The 19,558-nt window shown below is 43.0% G+C and overlaps 1 protein-coding gene across 2 annotated transcripts in view; it reads left to right on the top strand.

Annotated features, from left to right (window-relative positions):
• ABCC2 (ATP binding cassette subfamily C member 2) overlaps window positions 1-19,558 on the top strand; it is a 62,405-nt gene that overhangs the window by 8,787 nt on the left and 34,060 nt on the right. Inside the window, exons 4-16 of one of the 2 annotated variants that reach the window (XM_044752702.2) lie at window positions 1,665-1,790; window positions 3,231-3,365; window positions 3,568-3,675; window positions 4,096-4,151; window positions 5,326-5,560; window positions 7,532-7,695; window positions 8,535-8,712; window positions 12,507-12,761; window positions 13,840-13,905; window positions 15,664-15,801; window positions 16,345-16,491; window positions 18,152-18,236; window positions 18,937-19,003. In XM_044752702.2, coding sequence (XP_044608637.2) covers window positions 1,665-1,790; window positions 3,231-3,365; window positions 3,568-3,675; window positions 4,096-4,151; window positions 5,326-5,560; window positions 7,532-7,695; window positions 8,535-8,712; window positions 12,507-12,761; window positions 13,840-13,905; window positions 15,664-15,801; window positions 16,345-16,491; window positions 18,152-18,236; window positions 18,937-19,003 — 1,760 coding nt within the window. The remainder of the gene's footprint in view (window positions 1-1,664; window positions 1,791-3,230; window positions 3,366-3,567; window positions 3,676-4,095; window positions 4,152-5,325; window positions 5,561-7,531; window positions 7,696-8,534; window positions 8,713-12,506; window positions 12,762-13,839; window positions 13,906-15,663; window positions 15,802-16,344; window positions 16,492-18,151; window positions 18,237-18,936; window positions 19,004-19,558) is intronic. The other variant, XM_070485410.1, reaches the window with a different exon arrangement.

The raw sequence follows: 19,558 nt of genomic DNA, 5'->3' as shown, positions 1-19,558 counted from the left end.
CTGGGTGACAAAGTGGAACATGCGAACTTAACTGCTGTGCCACTGAGCCGGCCCTGGGTTGTTTTTTTTTTAAATTGCTTTGTAGGAGTTCCTTATAACATAAATTAGTCCTTTTTGATATGGATTTCTCAGTGTATTTCTAGTCATTTTGTAAGAGTTTAATATATGTAAGCCTGTGGCATGGCTCTCTCCTTTTCCTTGGCCTGGGGAGTGGTCTGCTGGTTAGTATTTCCCTTTACCTAGTCATCCTCAAGGGTGGGTGCTTTAGCTCTACCTTGCTCTATTTTGTCTCCTAATTTACCTAAAGGCAAACATAACTTATCACTTCAAAATTTTTTAATTTTGAAATAATAAAAATAAAAAAAATATATTATTTTTTACATAAAAACCTCACAGTCTCATGTGACGAAAGCACAGTATAGTGAATTATATACTTGAGAAAAATGTATCCCCTTATCAACATGTCTTTGACTCTATGCCTTGCTAAATAATAGCACTGGTCCTATTAGTTAAAGATGCATTCGTCTTCCTCCTTGGCTAGTTTTCATTACAAAGGGCCCAATATCTCTGCCTAAGCCATTCTAGATGAATGATAGAAATGAGTATGGATAGATGGTTGGGAGTAGAAATGGATGTGAGTGAGGGAGATGAGAGATGGTACTAAAGATCTTGGTGGACCTGCTCAACAGAGGTAGTAGTTTTCCATCCTGATAGGTAGGGCATGTTCCTTCAGAACAATGCAATGTGTATCACGTCTTATGAGCTCATAGGACAAATATTGACTGGTTTGGAGTCATCCTAGCATGACATAGTTGCAGTCATTGCAACACTAACTTCAAAGGTTATGTGGGCAAAAGGCTAGGACTAATGACCAAGGAAAGGGAATAGTGCCACCCCAGTTGGGATGGGAAATTCCCCTTTTAAATCTATTGTATTCGTAATCTATTGTTGTGTAACAAATTACCCCAAAACTTAGCACCTGAAAAATAAATATTTTTTTATCTTACAGTTTCTGTGGGTCAGGAATTTGGGAGCAGCTTACCTGGGTTCTACTTCAGGGTTTCTCATGAGGTTGTAATTAATATGCTGACTGGGACTAAGGTCATTTAATGGTTTGACTGTGGCCAGAGGATCTGCTTTTAAGATGACTTACGCACATGGCTGTTGGCAGGAGGTCTCAGTTCCTTACCAAGTGGACCTCTCCATAGAGCTCCTTGAGTGTCTTCATGATGGGGCCTGTAGCTGTCCCTGCAGTGAGTGATCTGAGAAAGAGAACAAGGAGGAGACCACATTGCTTCTGTTACCTATTCTTGGAAGTCTCGCACTGAAACTTCTGCCGTATTCTATTCGTTAGATGGGAGTCATTGAGTTCAGGCCATACTCAAGGAAAGAGGGGAACTAAACTTTATTTTTTGAAGGAAGGAATATCAAAGAATTTGTAGACATATTTTAAAACCATCACACTCACCATTCCTTAAAAACATTTATCATAGCATACTTTGAACTTTATTCCATTGCTTGAACTATATGTATCCATTGATTCCAGAAATATTCATTGAATGTATTACCTGAATTACTGCATACCATTTTTACCATTCATTACTGGGAACCATTCTGTTCTAAAGACTGATATCTTCCTAACAGTGGTCTTTTCCCCTTCTTAGGCACTTGTTGGGCTTCTTTTTGTTCTAGCAGCCATAGAGCTGATCCTTGTACTCACAGAAGACTCTGGACAAGCTACAGTCCCTGCCATCAGATATACCAATCCAAGCCTCTACCTGGGCACATGGGTAAGACCCATCACCACTTTCATCCTGTTTATTTTCTCTCTGTGTGTAGTATCTAGCTGAAATTTGCTCTTTTGGAATGAAATTAAGTCCAATTTCATCTACCTTTTTCAAGGGACCCATGGTGAGCAAAGCTTAGATGTAATGGGGTGAAACAAATATTAGCTTTTTAGCCTCTTTTGAGTACTAGTTTGTAGAGCATTCTCCCTAGAGTAAGTGACTAGCTTTAATGACTGAAATCTGTGTCTTTTTCCTGCATATCTTGCCATCTAAGGATCGTACATGAAATCCAAGTTTCTTGATTTAAAAAAATTTTCTAAATGCTGTCAATATTATTTTTAAGTTGACTGGTGACTCTAATCAATGGATCGCTAAGTCTAGAGTTATTTGTGTAAATTTGATGACAGAAACTGATGTCTCTCCTGCAGCCATGTTTTTGGGGGTGTGGAGGAGACCTGTACAGTGTTAAAGAAAGACAATTGAGTTAGATGCCATCATTTTAATAGAGGAAGTTGTCACATAATCATTTGGATTTCCAAACTTTCTTGAAAAATCAGAATGTCTGGCATCTATGGGCCTACATTCCCACAGGGCAGTGATCAGCCAGGACTGAGTAGCATTGCCCCCATTAGACCAGGCATGTGCTCAGTACAGTCCCCCATCCTCACTTCATGCAGTTACATGGTCTGCCTGGCGCCTGTAGGCATTATTGTATGTTACAGTTGTTAGAAAACAAAGAATTTTCTAGGCAGTGGGTGCCAGAGCCAGCTTACAGAGCTGATTGTGTGCATCTCTTCCCAACCCTGTGTTTAGTGATATCATGTTGGAGCTTGAAATCCACCATAGTGGGAACATTTACCGAATGGAGATTGACAAAGATTACAAGTCATGGCTTTTTTGTTCCAAATTTTGGTTTACCAGCACAGTGCTGGCTCTAGAAAACTAATGTTTTATTAATTATATCTAAGTGAGATGTTACAAGGCAATTTTTTTTGTTAATTGCTTAGTCTGTATTAGAAAATTGTGATACAGACTCCTTGCACCTATCCAGCAGAGTCTGGCTCCCCGACCTGACTACCGCAATGCCAGAAATTAATTTCCTTGGCTCTTGAAAAGGTTTTTCTGCCTCCCAAAGCAACTCCATTAAAATGCAGATGGTGACCCTCTGCATTCTTAGCTAACTCCCCACCCAAGTGTGGTGAACAGAGATGGGGCAGGGATGGATGTCCCAGGGAGAGCACTGAGGACCTGAAAGAGCAGGTTGGATAGTAGCAGGGAGGAAATCTACAATACGGCATTTGTGTACTTTCTGCCTGGCCAGATTAGTTACAGCAATCTCCTCCTTCAGTCCTTCTTTCCTCCTCTGTTCTCTGACACACTTCTTGCCTCTTGTCCTTGTTTAGTGACAATATTTTTCAGAACTTGATATGAATTTCTCTCTAGCTCCTGGTTTTGCTGATCCAACACAGCAGACGATGGTGTGTACAGAAGGACTCATGGTACCTGGCCCTATTCTGGATTCTGTCAATAATCTGTGGCACGTTCCAATTTCAGACTCTGATCCGGACACTTTTAAAGGTAAGGAGGAAAGAGAGGGTGACATGGGGAGAAATTGCTGGGCAACTTCTAAGTCAAAGTAAAGGGCAAAAGTAACCTGTACTCCAGAGTAGAATTATATTTGGGGGATTTAATAATAGGCTTTAATCACAAGCATTGACAGATATGGGCTGTTTAGATTTAATTTGGATAAAAGGCTCATTATCTCTTTTTTTTTTCATAGGGCAACAATTCTAATCTGGCCTATTCCTGCCTATTCTTCATCTGCTATGCATTCCAGATCCTGATCCTGATTCTTTCAGCAATTTCGGAAAAAGATGACTCATTGAATGTGAGACTCTAAATATGCCCACCTCATACATTATTTAATTGGATGGTATCTTAACAAATGTGACTTTGATATGTCTAGGTCTCACGGAGGCCCCACGAGCCCAGAATACAGTAGTATAGACCATTTTATGACATAAGGAAACAGAAGGTGACCCGCGTATGGAAATAATGACTTTTTTACATTGACCCACCCATCTTCAGCCTAGACAATTAATTCATACTTTTATGACAAAAAATCTGATCATCATTCTATTGGTGACCTTAGGGTTTCCAAATAAATATATGTTGTCCAGCCTACTTCAGTATCATATCTAGTTTCTAGCACAACATCATATCTAGAAAAATCAGTTTCTAATTTTAGAGTTCCATAGAGTTCCTGTTTCTAATTGATTTACTTTCTGATTTTTTGTGTGTCTTACAGAATCCATCAACCACTGCTTCTTTTCTGAGTAGCATTACCTTTAGTTGGTATGACAGGTAAGAAATGCCTGGAGTATGAGTTATGTATATCCCTACCCCCTCACTCTTCTGAAAGTGATGGAAATCTTAATTTTTAAAAATTCCTCCTGTGGCCTCCATTTCTCTTCCAGAGTCAGAGAATGTTAAAACTTACAGATCAATTTAATTTAGTTCCTTCCTTGGGCAGTTTGGAATTCTGAGGAGAGGATGGGGGAGATTTGCTCTTGGTAGCCTGGGGGTTCCATGGAGAAAAGGAAGGACAGTAGGAACAGAAGGCAGTGGGACAGGAAAAGGGAAATTTGGGGGCAGGGAGTGTGGCACAGATTTGTCGGGTAAGAGATGAACTAGCTGGCCTGGGCTACCAGAGGATCTGAAGCAGGCCTCCTTGGCCTTTGTAGTTCCATGGACCCCTTGGTGGGCTGGTAACACGCATGAATCCCTTCTCAGATAATGTTGTGAGTGCATAAAATAAAAGATTATAACAGAACCCTAATATATTGAAATATGGTTACCAAAATATTTTTTAAAACACCAAATTTATGATATGGTAATACATGTGCTTCTTTATTACTGCATTAAATAACAAGATCTAGTGAGGGATCTAATGATGACCATAATTTCAAAGTAGTGATGAGTTTAAATGAACCATCAAAATATCTGTGATGTCTCCTGTTGACAAAGGCACAGGTATTCCTTTTTACAACTGTAGTTGGTTGCCTATACTCATATGAAAAGGAAAGGCTAAATTTCAGTTAAGAAGCTAGTAAAATCCATGTTCTTAAATCCCAGGTTGAGGATCCCTGGTGTACAGAGACAGTATAGAGGCGGCCTCCAGTTCTGCTCAGTTCCTTAAGGGCAAGCCAGAGTGTCAGAGAGGTAGCCAGTGTTTGAGGAGGAAGGAGCAGGAATGGGGGAGGTGATGCTCTTTTGGCTTTTAATTCAGTAGTGCCCTTCCCATTCCCTTCTCTTGCTGTCTTCTCCTACTTTCCGTCACCCCCACCTGCTCCCTTTTCTGCTCTCTCCACTCCTCTTTCAAGTTCAGAAGGTCATGAGATGGCATAGTGGGGCAAGGGAGAAGTCACCTCCTTCTGTCCTTCCATCCCAGAACTGGATGGGTTTTGATTGAGGCAGCAAGGAGACAGCCTCTGACCCAGCCTATAGGGTCTCAGCCTATGGATCACTCTTGTTCCAGCACTGTTCTGAAAGGCTACAGGCACCCTCTGACACTTGAAGATGTCTGGGATCTTGATGAAGATGTTAAAACCAAGACACTAACCAGCAGTTTTGAAGTGTACATGACAGGAGAGCTGCAGAAGGCCAGGCGGGCATTCCAGAGACGGCAGCAGAAGAACTCCAAGAGAAACTCTGGAACCAGGCTGCATAGCTTGAACAAGAATCAGAGTCAAAGCCAAGATGTCCTTGTCCTGGTAACTTTCCCATGAGTGTCTGTGTGAATGTGCTGTGTGTCTCAGGCAAAAGGGCATCAGTGTCATGGTGTTTCTGTCCTTACATTTTGACAGCACTTTATACTTTGTAGTGCATTTTATATTATTAGTAGTATTCATAATATTAATCCCACCTTAGGGATTGGTACATAGGGGTATAATGTACTATTCTCTCTCCTTTTGGGTGTATTTGAGATTTTCTATAATAAAATATCTTTAAACATAGAAAAATAAAATAAAATAATACCTTAGCATTACTAAATTTGTACCTGGGTGGGATTTAGCATTAGCAGCTAATCCATTTATTTTATTCACTCAAAAATATTTATTGAGTATCACTGTGTGTCAGAAACTATTCTGGTCACAGGGTACAAGGAAAAACCTGAAAGAGTCCTCATCTTTAGAAAGCTAGAAAATAAACAATAAACCAATACTGATGTTACTCTTTGAGAGTAATAAGTGCTATTAAGAAAATAAAACATGTTAATGTATTTGGAGTGAAGTGCTGCTTTAAGGTAATAGGAGAGGTTTCTCAGAGGAGGTGCCATTTGAGTAGAGATCCAATCGATTAGAAGAGTCTACCTGAGGGACCATCAGAAGGAAGTGTATTCCATTCAGAGGGAGCAGGAGGGCCAGGCTGAGAGAGGAACACGTTTGGCTCATTTCGAGAACTGAAAGAAGGTTCGGGAGCATGGAGAGAGAGGCTGAGAGTGGGGTGAGGTGAGCTCAGGGAAGTGGATAGGATTAAGCAGCGTAGACCATTGTGGACCATGGTAAGAAGTCTGGATTTTATTTTAAGTCTGATGAAAAACCAACGGGAAATTTTAAGCAGAGGAATAATGAGATCAGATTTATATTTTTCAAAGCCTACGTGGGCTGTTGCCGGGAGAATGGATGGTTGAGGGGCAAGTGTGGAAGCCAGGAGGCAGGTTGGGGTAGTTGTCCAGGCGGGAGAGAAGGATCAGGTGGGACCTCAGTGGGGGAAATTACAAGAGGATGTCACTGGTAGAAAAACCTGGAAACTGAGGCTGGGAAGCTGGAATTTGGGGCTTGGTGGCACTCTGGAGAATGTAATGAGGAGGCCAAAACACAGGCAAAGGAGAAGGCTGGTGAGTGAGTGGTAAGGCCCCATGCATTAGATTCCCAGGGCTGCTGAAACAAAGTACCACAAACTGCATAGGTTAAAACAACAGAAATTTAGTGTCTCACAGCTCAGGAGGCCAGAAGTCTCAAATCAAAGCATTGGCAGGGCTGTGCTCCCTCCGAAACCTGTAGAAGAGAAACACTTTCCTCTTTTACCTTCTGGTTTTTGCCAGCATTCCTTGGCTAGTGGATGCATCACTCCAATCTCTGCCTTTGTCATCACATGGTCATTTTCTCTCTGCCTATGCCTCTTCTCTTCTTATAAGGACATCAGTCATATTAGAGTAGGGCCCATCCTAATGACCTTATCCTAACCTGATTACATCTGCAGAGGCCCTATTTCTAAATAATGGCACATTCTAAGGTAGTGGGGGCCAGGACTTCAATGTATCTTTTGTGGGGACACAATTCAACCCAGAATATCCCATAACAACCACAAGCAAGAAAAGAATGAAAAGGCTTCAAAACATCCAAAATATATATATTATCACGTCCACGCCCTTCACTCTCAGGCTTACCCCTCAGACCCCCAATCAGAGTCTGTTCTTTATTTTTACGTGCTATTCTCACCAGCTTAGTTGCCTGTTTTCCTAATCCAAAATAGATTATAAGTATCAATTAGGAGGGGAAAGGGGAACAGTGATGGCAGCTAAAAGGGTGGATGGTGACCAAGCAGTGAGGAGAGGACCAAATCCTGTACAAAGAAGCCAGTAGGGCTCAAGGAAGTTAACACTCTGGAGCTGTTCAGTGCAGGACAGTCTTAAACTACACAGCTCTGTGGGCACTGTTGTTGTTTGGTTTTACACCTAGGAAGAAGCTAAAAAGAAAAAAAAGAAGTCTGGGACCAAAGAAGATTATCCCAAGTCCTGGTTGGTCATGGCCCTCTTCAAAACTTTCCACGGCATACTCCTGAAATCGTTCCTGCTGAAGCTGGTGTATGACATCCTCACGTTTGTGAATCCTCAGCTGCAGAAGTGAGTCCCCGGGCCTTGGGTTGTTCTTTCAGGGCCTCCTCTGCCACTCTCCCTTTTGCCCCTTCTTTATGCAGGCAGGAGCTTATCATTAACTTCTCATTTTTTTAAATGCTCATAATTTTCTTCCACCTTACAGCATTGTGTTTGTGAAAAGCACAAGTCAATTTTCAAGATCTAAGATGCTGTATCCTTTAGCCTACCTCTTTTCCACATCCCTTCCCTCACAGGAAGCCAGATACTTGTTAGGGGCCCTTTCTTGTTAAACAGAACTTCTGTGAGCTGAGCCATGTCCAAGAGGTGGACAGCATACCCCAGAAGAGCCTTGTACCTAGTGTATCTTGTGACCTCTTCACTCCACAGTCACAGCCTTCAATAGGAGGCTCAGGTTAATCATCACAAGACGGCACAGTCTGCCGGGATCTGTGGAATGACTATCCTCCGGGGGAAGCCCTTCGAACTCTTGCTGGATACATGTCCTAATTCCTTTTCAGGCTTGCATTGTCCAGGAACAAATCAACTTGTCCCACACAGCCTCTTTTACTAGGGGGTAGGGGAAGTGGTAGGGGAAGCAGGGCCGAAGCATTGCTGTGGCAGCTCTGTGGGGCATTCACTGTCCCTTCACACAGCCATGGGTCATCAACCCTAAGTTCTTGCTGGTTGTCTCCAAGCAAAAGCAAAAACACTGGCACAACCGTGGAGCTCAGGTCTTCCAAGAGCATCGGACAATTCTGGTCACTCTGTTACCTACAGGGGAGGGGAGGGTAGCCGGCTGTGCGTGAGGAGTGTGAGGAGCACTTGACGGCTTGATGGGCACCACTTACTTGGTTTTGTTCTGGCAGGTTGCTGATCTCCTTCACAAGTGACCTTGACACATATGTGTGGGTTGGATATATCTGTGCAGTCCTCTTCTTTGTTGTGGCCCTCGTCCAGTCTTTCTGCCTTCAGAGTTACTTTCAACTGTGTTTCATACTGGGCACGAAAGTACGGGCAACCGTCATGGCTTCTATATACAAGAAGGTAAGTGGAATATGTCAGGCATCACCAAAGAAAATCCTCTTAGTAAACGTGAGAATTTATTCCAAGATTGAGGAAAACTTGATGCAAATAACTGACCTCAACACTTGATTTTGACTAACCATACAGCCTTCTCTAGATGTTTCTTTGGAAATTAAAATGTGAAAAGTGTGTACACAGAGATAGGGTGTGTGTGGCAGTGGGGCTGCACTCCAGGGAAATGTGGGCAGGATCTGCCTTTCAGCCTTGATGGCTTGTGCACCTGTCCCTCTTCCTACCTCTGTTAACAAGGTGTGAACTCTTTGGGAAAGAATGTATAGTTAGAAAAGAAGTTTGCAAGCCAAATACTAAATGAAACTGGGCTCATAAGACCTGATGTGTCCATCTCACATTACAATTTCACCATAGACTAAAATGCTGTATGAGCCAGGGATCCATCTCCCCAGTCTCAGATTTGCCTAAGGACTTCTTTTTCTAAATCTTTAGTGGCTGACTAACACCACCTCTACCTGACTCCTTTCTTTTTTTCTATTTTTTTTTTTGGTGAGGAAGATTGGCCCTGAGCTAACATCTATTCTGTGTGTGTGTGTGTGTGTGTGTCTGTGTGAGGAAGATTAGCCCTGAGCTAACTACTGCCAATCCTCCTCTTTTTGCTGAGGAAGACTGGCCCTGAGCCAACATCCACGCCCATCTTCCTCTACTTTATACGTGGGACGCCTACCACAGCATGGCTTTTGCCAAGCAGTGCCATGTCTGCACCTGGGATCTGAACCGGCGAACCCCAGGCTACCGAGAAGCAGAACGTATGAACTTAACTGCTGTGCCACCAGGCCGGCCCTGAGCTAACATCTATTGCCAATCTTCCTCTTTTTGTTAGAGGAAGATTGTCATTGAGCCAACATCTGTGCCAATATTCCTCTATTTTAAGTGGGACACCACCACAGTGTGGCCTGACAAGCGGTGCTGGGTCTGCACCTGGGTTCCAAAACCATGAACCCAAGGCCGCTGAAGCAGAGTGTGTGAACCTAACCATTATACCACCAGGCTGGCGCCCCTCACTCCTTTTTTTGATTTGTAAAAACGTTTACAAGTTCTGCAGACTTGGGAACTTTTCCGTTTCCTTAAGATGATTTTGCTCATCTTCCCTGATATGTTTCTTTTAACATTTAACTTTCTCAGAGCAGCTGTATTTTCCTTATGTCCTAGATACCAAGGTGAAATTTCATTTTCTCTCTTAAGAAAAGGAAATAGTCAAGGACTGGCCCCGTGGTGAAGCAGTTAAGTTCGCACGTTCTGCTTTGGCGGCCCGGGGTTAGCCAATTTGGATCCCGGGTGTGGACATGGCACTGCTTGGGAAGCCATGCTGTGGCAGGCGTCCCACATATAAAAAAGTAGAGGAAGATGGGTGTAGATGTTAGCTCAGGGCCAGTCTTCCTCAACAAAAAGCGGAGGGTTGGCAGCAGATGTTAGTTTAGGGCTAATCTTCCTCAAAAAAAAAAAAAAAAGAAAGAAAAAGAAAATAGTCAATTATATCTCAATTAAAAAAAAAAACCAACCAAGTAAAGGGGCTGGGCTGATGGTGTTGTGGTTAAGTTCGTGTGCTCCCCTTCAGCCTGGGATTCGCAGGTTCCGATCCTGGGTGTGAACTTGGAACCACTTGTCAAGCCACGCTGTGGCAGCATCCCACATAAAATAGAGGGATACTGGCACAGATCTTAGCTCAGCAACAATCTTCCTGAAGCAAAAAAAGGAGGATTGGCAACAGACGTTAGCTCAGGGCCAGTCTTCCTCACTAAATAAATAAATAAATAAAAAGAAAGAAATGAAAATAGAGTAGTTACGATCAGTGACTAAAAGCCTGAGGAGAAAATTCATCTGTGAGGAGATAGGATTTTTTATAGGTCAGAACATCAAACAGTTGCCTTTTCTTCCTCTTTTTCTCCCACCACTAGAGAACTCCATCATAGTGATTTCTCTATTATATTTCCTGGTTTTCTCCTTTGCTTTCCTCTCTTAAAACTCTAATGTGTCTTTGTCTTCCCTAAGTAGATGTTGACACTTCAAGAGACCCAGACAGGTAATCCAAATGTCTTTAGATCAGAAGTCTGGGCAAGTCCTTTGAACTCCCAGATACGCTCACGCTGGAATTTGTCTTCCTCCCAATTAATTTTTTAATCGTCTTACACCTTGTGGAGATACTGGATTTCTGCTGCTTTACAGAATATGAGGTCACTTATCAGGCTGTCTCAGCCATTTCTACAAATGTTACACTTTTGCAATTGTGATGATTCATTCTCACTATATTGTTTCTTAATATATTCTGGGTTTTGCAACTGTTATAATCCATAAGGAATCTGTAAAATAGAGCCCTTAATGGGACCTGCATTCAAACAAATATCACTACTAAAATAGAATTTAAAATTGACCAATTTCATATGTTTAGACAATGCTTCATTCATGAAATGTGATGAAACCTTTTTCACATCCATTATCAATTCATAGCCCCTATGAAGTAACCACATTATCTCTATTTTACAGAGAAGCAAGGTTTAGATCATTTCAATGCCTATAATCACATAGTCAGGACCTGCCCCCAGACGAGGGCTATTGGAACTAAATGAATGACTTTTCAACTTTATTGAGATATATTGAGAAAAGAAAAGTACAGTGATTACCTTGAAGGGTAATTATATGTTACTTTTTTTTTGTTTTTCTATACCAAAAGGGAGGCACAAGAGTAGACTGATTTCCCCAGAACCTTGGTGGCCTAACATTTTAGGAAATTTCACTCTTTTTACTGTACAACCCCAAACGCTGGTATGTTCCAAAGAAGAACGTCTTGGTGGATTAAGATGGCAGTAGAGCTTCTAGGAGGAGGATGCAGGTGGATATCTAGGGCCACTCAGAGCCCATATATTGTTTTTGTGAGAATTAGAAAGCTCTCCCTCCTCCAGGAAGATGTAGCCCACATCAGGTGGTGGCTTGGTGAGCATCCTGCAGGCTGCTTTCAGTGCCTACCCACCCCCGAATTCCCTTGGCTGGGTGCATTTGTGTAAGGTAGTGCTGTAAGTGACAGATCCGTGGGCGTCAGCTTTCTGATCTCTCTAACATAAGGATTAAACAAAACTGTAAACCCTGCAAATTTCCTCTCCATTCTAAGAGCTCTGTCCTTCTTGGGAATGGTTGCAACCTCCTCAGAAGGGTATTGGCCCCAAATAACATTCCCACATCAAAAGTCTGCAAGGCTGGAATCAACACATGACTTCTCTCTTCATCCCTCTGTTCCTTCCATACTTCAGTATTTGATTCACTGCTGTGAACCACGTGATACCCTAGCAAAATGGACAGATGTAGCCCTTGTCCTCACAGAGTTTACGTCTAGTAGAGAAATAGAAAAACAAAACAATTACAGGTCAGTGTGATGAATGTAATGGCAGAGGTAAGCACAGGATGTTATGGCAGTATGCAGGAGGAGTATCTAACCCAAACTTGGGAGTCAGGAAAGTCTTCTCGGAACAGGTTCCATCTGAGCTGACACTAAAGGATAAATAGGAGTTTTCTGAGCAAAGAAGTGTGGGTGGGAGCGTGGGGTTGGGGAAGGTGGGAATGACAGGAAAGGGTGGTCAAGAGTGAGACAACATTGTAAGATTTGGAGGCAAGAAGGCACAGCTCCTTGGAAAAATTGTATGCACATGGAGCCCATCCTTCTACTGTGTTCTCACTTCCTGAGTTTCCCCTTTAACTCCCCAGTTTCTTTGGCCTTGTCCATGACTCCCAATCCCAATCTTTATCTTTAGGCCCTGTCTCTATCCAACCAGACCAGGAAGCAGTACACCATTGGAGAAACAGTGAACCTGATGTCTGTGGATGCCCAGAAGCTCATGGATGTAACCAATTTCATCCACTTGCTGTGGTCAACTGTTCTACAGATTATCTTATCCATCTACTTCCTATGGGCAGAGATGGGACCCTCAGTCTTAGCAGGTGTTGGGGTGATGGTGCTCCTAATCCCACTTAATGGGATACTTGCCACCAAGAATAGAGCTATTCAGGTAAAGAAACGGAGTCCCCTTGGGGATATACACACCTTCTTCAAGTTCTAAAGTCTTTTGCTTAATCTGTTCTAACTCTTGGTGGGAATTTTGGCAAGGTAAAGCTGGTAGAAGGCTTTCCACCATCCCAAATGAACTTGGCTTTCTCTATCTTTCCTTTTCATCTTTGGACCACTCTTAGGGTTTATGTACTCTATCTTCATTCATGTTAGAGGGAAGAGCCTGACTGGAGAAGGAAGAGCTGCCCAGGGATCCTGCCTATAACTCTTCTACCTTGCTCCCCTGGGCTGTTCTTTGAACAGTGATTATTGGCCCTGTTTTTCCATCATAGCAATACAAACCAACCATGCAGGGCAGTCACATGAGTCACCCAAATATTAAGCCTAAATTTTAGCAATCAACCCAGCTACCATCAGATGACAGGGCTCCAGGTGAACAGTCCTTAGCTCTGCGGGAAATCATAGGTTGGATGGGAGGACTCAATGGTGTGCACGATTTATTCATTCATTCATTTTGCATTCATTTAGTTTCAAATAGTTATTTTAAAAATATTTCTTTCACACTACTTTTCTGGGAACACAGCAGCAAATTAGACAAGGCTCTTGCTCTCGTGGAGAGTCAGGTCATAAACAAAAAAAAGGAAAAAATCTATCAGGTCATGATAAGTACTATGCAGAGAATTAAATAGGGTGATGGGATAGTAAGTGAGTGGGTGGTTGTTTTAGATTAAAACAGGAAAGACCTCTGTGAGGAGGGGACATTTGAGCTGAGCTCTGAACAACACAAGCCTGACCATGAAGGGGCAAGCCTCGGGAAAAACATCCTGGGAAGAGGGCACAGTCAGGCCAAGGCTGTGCGGGCAGAAATGAGCTTGTCATTTTCAAGGATTAGAAAGAAGATGGGTGTGGCAGGAGCAGAGTGAGCAAAGAGAGGAGAGTGGGAGAGATGCGTCCCATCACAGCGCCCCTCAAGTTCTTACCAAGCGGCAGCCACAAGTGTCTGTCCTAGCAAGTGCCGAGACAAGTCTGGACCCTCACATGGAAGTGTGTTTTGTTTTTGTTTTACTTTTTCCCGGCAGGTAAAAAATATGAAGAATAAAGACAAACGTTTAAAGATCATGAATGAGATTCTCAGTGGGATCAAGGTGAGAAGCCGAGTGTAGGTGGTCCTCCGTGTGCAATGACAAGAGTGGTGGGTTCTCGCCCTTAACAAACCCTCGCAGAGGCCTTACTCCTGGGCCTGTGGTGTGTCACGTGCCTCCTGACTCATCTACCCAGTCTCCTGTTTCTTCTCCTACTACCCCTCTCAGGCCCTCTTTTAAACCTTGATTTCTGTTTATTTAACTTAAATGGTTTGTTTTGTCTTTACATTTTACTGTAGAAATTGGCAAATGTGCACAAAAGTAGAGAGAATGATAGAATGAACCCCCATGGACTTATTGCACAGCTCCCATAATTATCAGCATGACCTAACTAATTTCATCTCTACTCGCTCTCCCCACCTCATGCCCTGCTAGATTATTTTAAAGCAAATCTCGGATATCTTCTCATTTCCTTTGTAAATACTTTGTATGTGTTTCTAAAAGAAGAACTTCATTTTAATAACCAGAAAACATTATCACATCTAAAAAAATTAACAATTATTCTTTGGTACTATTAAACTTCCTCAATTGCCTCATATATGTCTTTTTTTCTTCTACTGTTGGTTAGTTTTGAATAAGAATCTGAAAAACGGTCACACATAGCATTTAGTTGATAGTGCTTTTAATCCATAATAGTCCCTCTTTCCCCCCTTTTTTGGTCGTATTGGAGAAAACAGGTTGTCTTCTTTCCCCTAAATTGGTAGTTATATCTAGAGCCTTGATTAGATTTAGGTTTGATTTTTTTTGTTGTTGTTGTTGTTTTGGTGGGGGTGGCGGGGCAAGGATATCTTCAGCTGGTGTTGTGTGCTTCCAAACATCAGAGACGTTGAGTGGACGAGAGTCCAGGTGTTGTCAGCCTGATTTATCCCTTGTTCACCTTGAGCAGTGATCTGTGGCCCTGGTAGCACATTCTGATCCCCTGGGAAACTTGTAAAACCCACTGAGTCTTGGGTCCTACTTCAAACCATTTAAACTGGACTCTTCAGGGAGAGGCCCAGTCATACATATTTTTTAAAAGCTCCCTAAGTGATTCTAATATGCAGCCAAGGTTAAAAATCACTGTCATAAAAGTTTTAGCATGATGATCATTGCCTTGATCCATTCTTTCATTAGGAGTTGCAAAAGGGTGATATTTTAATTCTATTATTCCTTTGACGTTGATTAGCTAGGATTCTATACAGGAGAATTATCTTCAATCGACTAGTTGGTTACTCTAAAATAAAATTTGTATTATAGATAGGCAGGATAAATGCTTGCTTCTTTCCCTCTATTTACTAGCTTTCAAAATAACGCATTTCATCTTCCAAAGGTGACCAGTAAGTTATTTTTTAATATATATACGTAGTTTTGAATTAATGGATTTTAACATTAGAGACAAGTTACTTAGCCTCTCTCAGCCTGTTTCCTTATTGTTAAAATGGATACAATAATTCTACAAAAGTAGGGGACTAACTCTCCCTGATTTGCACTGGGTTTAGTACTGAAAGCCTGGTGTCCTGGGCAACCCCACAGTCCCAGGCAAACCGGGACAGTTAGTCACACTAATGTCGTTATAAGGATTAAGTAAGATAATGTATATAAAATGCTTTGTACATAGTAGGTTGTTAGAAAATACAAGCTACCATCCTGTAATCATACTTTATAATCTGGATTTCTACCTCCAAAATTTTGGGGAGCATATCCTAAAACCTGGGTGGATGAAACTCACCTGGTGTCCTTTCAGGGCAACAGTGTAAGCTGTGCTCTTTTCTATCCTATTAGATCCTGAAATATTTTGCCTGGGAACCTTCCTTCAAAGACCAAGTCCACAACCTTCGGAAGAAAGAGCTCAGGAACCTTCTGACCTTTGGGCAGTTGCAGTCTGTGATGACATTTCTCTTATACTTAACTCCTGTCCTGGTGAGTGACAGGAGTCAGTGGGCTGGGTCAATTTCCTGAAGAAGTAGGTCTGTCTAGATGGACTGCCCAGGGCCTCTAGGCCTGACCTCGAAATCCAGGGAACTCAGCCCCTCTCCTCAATTCCCCAAGCTGCTATTCCTACATCATACTCCCAACTCTAGTTTCACCCTTGTGTACAATTTGGTGGTCTGGCAACCCAGAGCAAGTTTCTAAGATGTTCAGCATGAATGTGGTATCCAGGAAGGGCTTGCATAGAAGAGCTCCTTGTCTTCTTGGGGAGGCTCTGTGGGTCCATAGAGGAAGGAATACTGATATAGGAGCTAGAAAACCTGAGCCCTGGTCCTAGCAATGCCATTAATTGGCTTTGTGACCTCGGGTAAGATATTTTCTCATCTTCTGGCCTCAGCTTTCTCATCTGTAACGTGGGAAGGTTGAGATAATCCCTAAGACTCCTTCAACTCTGATATGCTGTATTCCTGAGACTTAGCACAAGGCTGCTTGAGCCCTTTTAGGAATGAATTGCTCATGACTTTGCTTTTCCAGGTGTCTGTGACTACATTTTCTGTTTATGTCCTGGTGGATAGCAATAATATTTTGACTGCTGAAAAGGCCTTCACTTCCATCACCCTCTTCAATATCCTACGCTTTCCCATGAGCATGCTTCCCATGTTAATCTCCTCCATGCTCCAGGTAGGTAGGAACTCTTGCTGCTAACTGATTATCTCTGATTAAAAGCCTTAGATTCCAGAATGATCGGCCTTTCATATCTCATTTATAGCTTCTGCTAGTGAATTTCCAATTAGAGAGATTTGTTTGGTCTCTGGGAAACAATGGTTTGATCTTAGGAAAACCACAAGCTCTCTGAGCCCCAGTTTATCTGACTATAAAATGAGGATGACCCTACCAATCTCACCTCCCTCACAGGGAGACAATGCTTTGTGAAAGCATTAGTGAGGTTATTACGATTAGCCCTGGCACCTGGAACATTTCTAAGCCCTTTCCCCAGTCCAGTTTCCCCCACATTTCCCCAAGGCTCTTGAGGTATTTAGGCATTAGGGAACTATGACATGAAGGGAGAAAAAAGACCCTCTCTTTGCATGAAACCATGTGATGGTAAAACCAAAGACAATTTGGGAGTTTCAAGCTGTCAGAAAATGAGTTTGGAGTTCAGGGGGATGGGCCAGAGGGAGTGTCTGGGTCCTGAACACCAAGCATAGCCACTGAGATGGACCAGGTACCAGACCTCAAGAGCAAGATCACAGGACAGGTGGCAGACTGGTGAGGCAACCAGGATGATGGAGTGTGGTGATCTGCATTCATCACCGAGGTGGCTGCCTTCAGACAGCTCAGGCTGTAGGAAAGACTAGGGTTTAGGAGAAGACCTCCTTGTCCCTGACAGATTGGACTGATAAAGAAACAACACACTCTTTTTAGATTCAAATGGTTTATTACATAGATAGGAAAAGAAAGATCAGCAAAGGTGTTAGCTCCCTGCATTCCCTGTCCCACAAGAAGACCCTGAAACAGAAGGGGCCAGATGACAATGCATCAGGGGCAGTGGGGCACTCTGTTTCTGAGGAGCTGATCCATGCAGCAGCTGAGCAGTTTTACAGCCTGCAGTTGCACTCTAAGGAGAGGGCAAGGCAGAAAGCCCAATACTCCGTCAGAACCCAGGTGACGATGAGAAAAACCGTCTTGTGACAGCCTCCCTGGAAGGTAGGGAGGCAAATGAGAAATGTCCTTGTAAAACCTCCTGCAAATCCTCCGAAGTTCTCGTGTTCCAGGAGGACCACAGTATGCTCTGCCAAAGCTTAGATCAACTGCAATTTAAGCTCGGCCTGTGTGGCCTATGTGGAGATGGGCAAGGTCATTATGGTGACATGGCCAACTACTCTACAGAGGGTCCCAATAGTGGCTCAGTTAGAACACTGGATGACTCATCAAGGCATGGACTCAGTTAAAGAAGAACATGCCAGGGGCCTCGTTGCCAGAACCAATTAGAAGATAGGGTTTTGTCTTAGAGAAAGGCAGAAGAGTTTCTGGAACTAGAAAGACTGGAGAGATAGCAGTAGAGTTAACCTCCCACCACCCAAGTTGTCTGAGGGGCTGAAACAGACCATCTTAATTTCCCTCTGTCCAGAGTGGGATGGTCCCTAGGGCTGAGGTGTGGCTGAGTCTGTGGTGGTGTTGGGAGGCTCCAGCTGTGGCAAATGACAAATTATGGGCAAGAAGCCTAGCAGGTTGACTGTCTGCTTCCATATCCAAGGCTGATGACAAAGTCAAAATCCTCTCCCTATTTGTGTTTGTCATTGGATTTTTCATTCCTGCAATCCTTTGTGTCCTTCTTTAGGCCAGTGTTTCCGTAGATCGGCTAGAGAAGTACTTGGGAGGGGATGACTTAGACACATCTGCCATTCGACGTGACTCCAACTTTGGTAAACGAACTTAGATTTGCTTCCCAAACTTCTGGCACCAGAACTTTGATAGACAAGGGCTCAGCAGCAGCAAACTGACTGAAGGGACAGCTAAGGGACTGCTCTTGAACTTCTATTTGCATAATAAGCATAATGTTTTAAATTATGTTTTCACTTAGAACAAATTGCTTAGACAGATTGCTAAGCAAAGCTGGGCCCGCTATTCTGAGGATAAGCAGGCCATCCTCCAAAGGATCTAGAAAGCAGGGTAGAGCTAAGCATGTAGAATTTGGAAGGTAGGCTGGAGTGAAAGAACACACAGGTTCTAGAGGTTTAAGGACTGAGGATGCATCCACCGCCAGAGTGAGCAGTAGGTCTGGAATCCAGGGTAGGGAGTGGCTGGATTTACATATGGAGGTGGAATTTGTACCAGGAGACTAGATGACAGAGGGCCTGAGAATGTACCCAGAGGGTCTGTAGGTCAGGAATCTTTGCTACCAACAGGGCTGGGACTCCTGAATCAAAAAGGACCTTATATGCAAGCAACTTCTAGTCTCACCCAGGAGCTTTCATTTGCCCCCTTAGCGTAGGAGCCAGCACCTGACAAAGGTGATCTCAGGATCTGCTGGAAGAAGTAGAGAGGGACATATGAAGGCTGAGAAAGGGCAGAGAGATGTGGGGACCTACATCCGACTAAAAGAGGGGGCGTTTTTCTTAACAGACAAAGCTGTGCAGTTTTCAGAGGCCTCCTTTACCTGGGACCGTGACATGGAAGCCACAATCCGAGAGTGAGTTGCCTGCTTTCCATCCTGCTGTTCTTTAGGATTCTCGATAACAGTCCTGTTATTTGAAAATTCCATGTAATAAAACATATGGGGAAATGAGCTATGTGTACATGTTCAGTTAAATACCAGTGTAGGCTAGCCCCCTGAAGCAATGCACTGACAGCAAAGATCCTGAGCTTCTTTGCCCATAACTGCATCTGCCACCCTGCTTTCCTATTATGGGACTACACACATCCAGCTGAGAACTCATGAAGACATTTGTTCTCCAGATTGTGGATGGAGGTGGTGCAGGGTTGGCAGGTGGCCTAGCTCTCTGGGTATGGTAGAGGATACACACAAGAAGCTGAACTCAATATAAGTTCATTCATTAATTTAAGAATAGTCATCAAGAACATTGGAATCTTGCTTCTTTCCCCAGAGTGGACAATGGTAGCTGAATAAGATTCAATTTCAGATCTGGAGTTTTACATCTAAACAACAAATTCCCACATCCTGCCTTCTAGGCCACTTCCTCTGCCTTAAGCTGGTCCTTTTATGCCACACTGCTGCATGTAATGT

The sequence above is a fragment of the Equus asinus genome, chromosome 2, assembly GCF_041296235.1.
Source record: "Equus asinus isolate D_3611 breed Donkey chromosome 2, EquAss-T2T_v2, whole genome shotgun sequence".
In the NCBI taxonomy this organism is placed as follows: domain Eukaryota; kingdom Metazoa; phylum Chordata; class Mammalia; order Perissodactyla; family Equidae; genus Equus; species Equus asinus.
The sequence above is the reverse complement of the archived record's forward strand: the minus strand, read 5'-3'. Positions and strand labels throughout refer to the sequence as shown.